The sequence below is a fragment of the Oncorhynchus masou genome, chromosome 12 (assembly GCF_036934945.1).
Source record: "Oncorhynchus masou masou isolate Uvic2021 chromosome 12, UVic_Omas_1.1, whole genome shotgun sequence".
Taxonomy (NCBI): Eukaryota; Metazoa; Chordata; class Actinopteri; order Salmoniformes; family Salmonidae; genus Oncorhynchus; species Oncorhynchus masou.
The window spans coordinates 32296035-32303395 of record NC_088223.1 but is presented as its reverse complement, the minus strand read 5'-3'; the positions used below and the strand labels follow the sequence as shown (position 1 = coordinate 32303395).

The 7361-nt window shown below is 41.7% G+C and overlaps 1 protein-coding gene across 1 annotated transcript; it reads left to right on the top strand.

Annotated features, from left to right (window-relative positions):
• Positions 1-808: 808 nt before the first annotated feature.
• LOC135549862 (thioredoxin-interacting protein-like) lies at positions 809-6144 on the top strand. Its single transcript, XM_064980218.1, has 6 exons — positions 809-1285; positions 1868-1943; positions 2047-2194; positions 3945-4304; positions 4597-4899; positions 5016-6144. The coding sequence occupies exons 1-6, from the start codon at positions 1030-1032 to the stop codon at positions 5061-5063; spliced, it is 1191 nt and encodes a 396-aa protein (XP_064836290.1). The 5' UTR covers positions 809-1029; the 3' UTR covers positions 5064-6144.
• The last annotated feature ends 1217 nt before the right edge of the window (positions 6145-7361 follow it).

Sequence of the window (7361 nt, the reverse complement as noted above, 5' to 3'; positions counted from 1 at the left end):
CAAGGTATACAGCCTATGCTGGGAACGTTAGAGTCCATATGTTAGTTATCAATATGTCGTTTTGGATGTTGATTTGATAATAGTGGATGTACACTGAACATCACCCCTCATAAATCTCGTTAAAATCCAGATCTGGCGACTTTTTCTAAATTGGTTTCATGGAATAACACACCTGAGGAAAATGTATGTAGTTCTTTTTGATCATTTTTGTGGATGGTTGTACGTTTTATGTTGTGTGCAGTGACATGTCTGACTGGGAACCTAATCACGGTGTGCTTCCTTGAAAGCCTACTGAAGGCATGGCCAAGCCTATGTAGAAATATGACCAAAAGGTTTTACAAAAATATTCCAAAGCAAGCTTGTCCTCAAACAACTGTCAAATTGTTTTCCCAACACGACTGACAATAGTTTGAGCCATAACACTCATTTATCCACTACCAGGATGGAAAATGTAAATCGATGGGGCTGTAAAATACTAAATCACGTTATAGATTTGAGGGCAAATTAATGATCTTATTCCTGTCCCGGGCTTGTGAAGTTAATTTCTTTCTCCAGACAAGCGTCTAGTCTAGCCACTCCTCCGCATCCGTTACAACTGCTGAGCACTCGCGCTCTCTTCTCAGCCACGAGGTGTCCACGCGCAGTTCCCGGGTGGTGATTGGTTAAAGACGACACAATCGTATTTTTCAACCAATGACAGTGATGTGCATGCGCTGAGCCATGTTGTGCATTCTGCTTCCACATGCTCAGCTGAAGTGATCGACAACCCTGGTGAATCACTGGCTGGTCTCCACATATAAAAGCTGCGCCTTCTTGGTTTATAGCTCACACCGTTAACATGAGAGAAGGTAACATATGAGTTTAGCCGAAAGCTATAAAGCAAGCATTTTGCGGTCATCCTAAACGTAGACCTCTGAACCTAGCCCAATCATATTGACAGTCTAATTGAACAACAAAACTTCGAATTGGAATAGCTCTGAACTTCTTGCAGTTCAAATCTTCGACTTGGATATCGATTAAATAGCGAACATGGTTGTTATGTCAAAGAGAGTGAAGACCTTCGAGGTTATTTTCAGCGATCCGAGCAAGACTTTTTACTGCAGTGGAGACAAAGTAGCCGGGAAGATCCTGGTGGAAGTAGCTGAGGTGACGAGAGTCTCGGCTATGAAAGTGCTCGGAGTTGGATGCGCAAAAGTGGAATATGCCAAAGGAAAGCAGAAATGCCGAGAGGAGAATGAATACTTGAGATACGAAGAGGTTGTTCAACTTGATGACCAGCCAGCTGGTAAGATCCTCATATACATTTTCCAAGCAATCAATATGATAACTTGTTTTCAAGTGTAGCCATGTGGATGCCCGTTTAGCTGGTGCTGCTGTCGATGATGATTAACTTGCTAGCTAAGGTTAGTGACTCAAATCATTTTCGTGATTATAACATGCATTTCAAATGTCACTGTAAGGGTTGAATTACATATTAATGTGAAATAACGTTATTCAATTAGTTTACCGAGCTGTTATTTAGACTGAAAGTGTCCCCTACTTATGAGGAGTCATTGATTTTAGAGTTGAATTTCATGGAATGAACAATGCAAAAGATTTTGGCAGCATTAACTGAGCAGTGCATGGTCAGTCGATACAGGGAATCCCCTTATGAGGTGTCAAGCATTTAGTATCTATGTTTCACCGTACTTGGCAGAGTGGCATGGTGTCCTTGGCAAACCCCCCCCCCCCCCAACACAAGGCTTGGCAGGAAGTTAACATAGCTGATAGTCTAAAGTAAAAAATAAAATAAACTAACCTTTTGCCTGATTAGTGGAATTGGCAAGATAAATCACCTTTATTAAATTACTTTCTTTTTCATTTTCAGATCGTGATGGATCAGTTATCCTTAGACCTGGCAACAAGTATGAGTACATGTTTGGATTTGAGCTCCCCCAGCAAGGGTATGTCTCTGCATTGGCCTGTATTCTTTTATTGTCAATACAATACATCTTCCTCTCTGGGTCTGTGGCTCTGTCTTATCTTTACCTTTTTGTTTCCCCAAAGGCAGATTGTGTCTTCCTACAAGGGCAAGTTTGGCTATGTCCAATACTACGTCAAGGCCTTTATGGAGAGACCTGCTCAGCCTGCCCTGGAGTGCAAGAAACACTTTGAGGTGGAGGAGCCCCTGGATGTGAACACACCAGATCTGTTGGTGAGTTCATCTCTCACTTACCGCAGCCTGAACTGCAAAAGTAGAGATAGCTGAGGTGCATGCAAACTTGCCACTTGGAAGTCTGAAAAGAAACTCATCTTTTAATAGTATTTCTGATGCACAACATATGACATTTTGAAAGCATTAACTAACCTGTCTAGGACACACTTTCCGCCCCCCCCCCCCAACATTCAGCTGAAAAGGCGGTGCGGGATATTCACAAATATTTTTAGAAATATTTAACTTTCACACATTAACAAGTCCAATACAGCAAATTAAAGATAACCATCTTGTTAATCTAACCATCGTGTCCGATTTTTAAAATGTTTTACAGCGAAAACACAACATATATTTGTTAGATCACCACCAAATCCAAAAAAACACACTGCCATTTTTCCCAGCCAAAGATAGTCACAAATGCAGAAATAGAGATAAAATTAATCACTAACCTTTGATAATCTTCATCAGATGACACTCATAGGACATCATGTTACACAATACATTTATGTTTTGTTCGATAGTGTGCATATTTATATCCACAAATCTCGGGTTGCATCTGCATGTTAAGAAATTCCTCAAATATCCGGAGTAATTACAGAGAGCCACGTCATATAACAGAAATACTCATCATAAACTTTGATGAAAGATACATGTTTTACATATGATTAAAGATACACTTGTTCTTAATGCAACCGCTGTGTCAGATATTTTTAAAACTTTATGGAAAAAGCATACCATGCAATATTCTGAGACGTCGCTCAGGGGTACACAATATTTCTCTGCCATGTTGGAGTCAACAAAAATGAAATTACATCATAAATATTCCCTCACCTTTGATCTTTCATCAGAATGCAGTGCCAGGAATCCTAGTTCCGCAATAAATTGTTGTTTTGTTCGATAATGTCCATTACTAGTGTCCAATTAGCTACTTTTGCAAGCATGTTTAGTTCACATGTCCAAAAGCTGGTGCCAGTCCAGGCGAACTCGGGACGAAAACTTGAGTTATATTCCAGGTCGAATAAACTGGTCAAATTAAGTAGAGAATGAGTAATGGAACGCATGGCGATATCATGAGAAATATACCTGACCACGACCTGGCATTCTGCCAGACCACTGACTCAAATAGCTGCCATCCGGTCCCACATCACACTAGAGGCTTCAGTCAGTAGAAAGTGGAAGGCGTAGGAAGTGCGAACAGATCTATGTCTTGCTGGGTTGTGAATAGGCGATGAGTTGAAAATCAACCAGCCCCAGAATTTCCACTTCCTGTTTGGAAGTTTGCCTGCCATATGAGTTCTGTTATACTCACAGACATCATTCAAACAGTTTTATAAACTTCAGTGTTTTCTATCCAATAATAATATGTATATATTAGCATCTGGGACAGAGTAGGAGGCAGTTCACTATGGGCACGCAATTCATCCAAAGTGAAAATGCTGCCACCTATCCCTAAAGTTAAGAGTGAGCAGTCTGTATCGCAGACTTCCCTTGCACTATAATTTCAAATGTGGAAATAGTCGGGTCCTGAGGTAAAGCTTCAGGTAGGGCAGCTCTGTCATATGCTGCGCATCTGCCTTGTAAAGCCTTAAAGCATGGACAGATTTGTCCCTAGAAGTCTTAAAATTATTAACTTGGCATTTATGTGGACATGAAGGAAGAGCGATATTGAATTGGTGCTCTAAAAAACATGGTTAAACATCTGTTCAAGTGAGCCCCTGTGAAACCACTATTTTTCTTGCCCTCTCTTCAGTCTCCTACAGGTGGCATGAAGGAGAAGAAGGTCACCTGCATGTTCATTCCTGATGGCCAGGTGTCCCTGAATGCCAAGATTGACCGCAAGGGGTTCTGTGAGGGTGAAGACATCTGCATCTGCGCCAAGTTTGAGAACACCTGCTCACGGATTGTGGTCCCCAAGGCGGCCATCATCTCCAAGCATACCTACCAGGCCAATGGCAGGACCAAGGTCTTCCAGCAGAAGCTCTCCTCTGTGCGCGGCAACCACATCATCTCCGGCATGTGCGACGCCTGGCAGGGAAAGACCATCCGGGTGCCCAAGATCAAGCCCTCTATGCTGGGCTGCAACATCATCCGTGTAGAGTACGCCCTCATGGTGAGCATCTTGATACCCTCCAACTAGCAAAATAGCAGAGTGCTAATGGCTTTGGTGGTAAGCAGCCGTTTCGAGTAGCAAAGAACTTTCATTGGGGAAATTAAGTGTATTGCTCAACCTTCAAACTAACGCATCATAGACATGCTTGTAATACTATGGTCATTACTGTAAATCCGCCAGATCCCTTCAGTTGGATAAGGGGATTAGCCAAGTGACCGCACTAGTTTAGACATGCAGCCTTTTGAAATGGCCACTCGGCAAGTCTGGTTTCTAATGTTATCCCGACCTCCAGATCTACATGCACATCCCAGGCAGCGAAAAGCTGATCCTGGAGCTGCCACTGGTCATCGGCACAGCCGGCCTGGGAAGCCGCACCAACAGCATGAGCAGCACAGATGGCTCGGTCAGCAATGCCTCAGCCTCCTGGGTGTCCCTGCGCATGCCTTCTGCTCCCCCCAGCTACTGTGACGTCACACGTGACTGCCGCCTGGACCAGCCCCTCACGCCCCTTCTGAATGACTATGATGGTGACGACAGCCCCATCTTCATGCACGCCTCTGCGTTCCAGTTCCCGAACCTGCCTGCCTACTCTGAGGTGAGTGTCTCAAAAATAAATGCAGAGTGATTAAGTGATATCTCCATGATGGCACTAGTTGAAGGGTGATTGACTTGATGAGCAGGTGATCTCACAAAGCGTCTCGTATGTTTCAGGTTGATGAGGAGTTCAGTGGCAACGCTCACATGCTGCAGGTCTGCTGAACTACCTTGTAGCTTCCAGAACTCTGGTCCACTGCACAAGGGCCACTTTTGGCACTTAGCTCAATTGAGTAGAAGAGCCAAAGTACTTATGGAGAAGTGTTGGACGGACTTTCAGAAGTGATGTGGCGGATATCGGAGCTGGCCCTGCATCGAGAAAGGAAGAGGATGTGAAGGGCAAGAAGCTGAAGAGTTCTTGTGCCTGCGCTGTCGGCAGTCTTTGCTGCGCCATCTAAGCTGATCTTGTTCTGTTGCTGTTCCGGTTTCTGAACATGCCACTGCTGACCTTGTGGTTTGCGATGTCTTGTCCATTAAGTTTCCCACCGGGGCAAATCACACGTTGACAAGTCCCCAACTGATTATGAATAAGCTCTTTGTTGGGTGTCCGTCCTTCATAGTGTGTAGTCAATTCTTATTATTCCTGTATTTCATGAAAATTGGGATTTCATCAGAGCAACCATATTTTGTTTATTTCTAAAATGAAAGTAAGCAATTTTATTATGGAGTTTGTTTGACAGACTGATGTTAAGAGAATATTTGTTGCTTTTGATAATTGCGAAATGTTGAGAGATATATATTCTCCCAAGACAATCGTGCCGAGTCCATATATTTTTCTGTACCAGTGTTTTTGAAAATGTTAATTCTATGGTATTGCACTTTCTTATGGATGCATATTGCTCTGTAACTGCCTACAGGAGATCTCCTGGTTTAGATTTGTTTCTGTTGAGAGAAAAAAAAATATGTTTGAGTGTCCAAAACAAACTTAAATATATTATGGCAAGCGCTCATAGTTTCTTATTCCAAATGAGGGCTGAATCACTAAGCCAAACAGGTGTATTTAGGCTTAACTCCTCGCACATGCTATCAGACGTTGATATGTGAATATTATTGTCAACATATTTGGTTTCTCCTAGACAATGTTGCACTGTGGGATGCCTAAGCAAGCCCTCAACTGTATGACTAAGACTGATCTGTGAGAACACATATGCAATGCATCTTTTATATTTTGTGCAGATCATAAATGATTTTTTATTTTTTTTGAGACCCTATGGGTTAGTATCTATCAATAAAAAGTTGAAATTAATTTGTCTTGTGGTACAATTCTAATGTGCATGACGACAACCTACATTCATTACGGTTTAGCCAAGTGTTAATGGTACCAGGCCACAATTGCTTATAGAGGTGATCCCGTCGCTGAAAGGGAATTTTAATTAAAAGCCTAGGGTGGGATTCAATCTGTATTGCAGAAAAATCCTCATTATAGCTCAATTTTAATGGCAATGTTCCAGCATTCGCGGTAAACTCATGTCGGCGCAATGGGATTTTTTTATGCAGATCTGTGATATGGATTGAGTTCTGCCCCTAGTATTTACACAATGGTTCTGAAACCTTCGGTTTAACCAAATCCCATTTTATAACCAGTCATACTGACTTTATTTTTATTGAACTTGTAACTACAGCTTCATGACTATTGGAGGTAGCACCTTTTCAGAACTAAAATCGGGTACAATTTTTCAAGAGACCCACAATAACGAGAGCAAATATACTTGAACCGGGATTCAATCCGATTGCGCTTTGCAATGCATGTTTTAAAGGCAATGTTACCCCATTCACAGTAAATGCTGCATGTGGCACCTCAATTGGAAATGGATAAAAGTGTCTGCTAAATGACTTAAATGTAATGTAAATGAAATGGCCAAAAAATGACATTGTGCAAATCCACAATTTATGTCAATCCCTGTCCTTGCCCATAAAAACTTCCCCTAACAGCTGAACAAGGATAAACACAATTCTTAGGAAACATTCCCTTTATGAAATAGGTCAAGACAAACAGAAATACTCACTGTTTACCTAGCTAGAAAAGATACTTGAAAGGCATTTCAAATGAGAGTGGAGCGAATGCAGGCTTAGTTTAGTTGTGCTATGTATGGTGTATACACTTGGGTTTGTGACCTCTTATTGTCTTTGGGAAGCTTGTACTTTTATCCTTTCAAGTTACCTCCATGTCTAGTGATCCCAACTATGTTTTGTAAATAGGGGGAGATTAAAAGAACACCTGTCCCCAGGTTTTTACCATTTCACCTTACTTAAAATACTAAACTCAGCAAAAAAAGAAATGTCCTCTCACTGTCAACTGCATTTATTTTCAGCAAACTTAACGTGTAAATATTTGTATGAACATAAGATTCAACAACTGAGACATAAACTGAACAAGTTCCTCAGACATGTGACTAACAGAAATTGAATAATGTGTCCCTGAATAAAGGGGGGGTCAAAATCAAAAGTAACAGTCAGTATCTG

What these genes read in the sequence shown, in the direction of transcription:
- LOC135549862 (XM_064980218.1), top strand. Translation starts at nt 1,030, where the DNA reads ATGGTTGTTATGTCAAAGAGAGTGAAGACCTTCGAGGTTATTTTCAGC. An exon ending in ACTTGATGACCAGCCAGCTG is followed by an intron (nt 1,286 to 1,867) that starts GTAAGATCCTCA and finishes TTTCATTTTCAG; the next exon opens with ATCGTGATGGATCAGTTATC. An exon ending in ACCTGCCTGCCTACTCTGAG is followed by an intron (nt 4,900 to 5,015) that starts GTGAGTGTCTCA and finishes CGTATGTTTCAG; the next exon opens with GTTGATGAGGAGTTCAGTGG.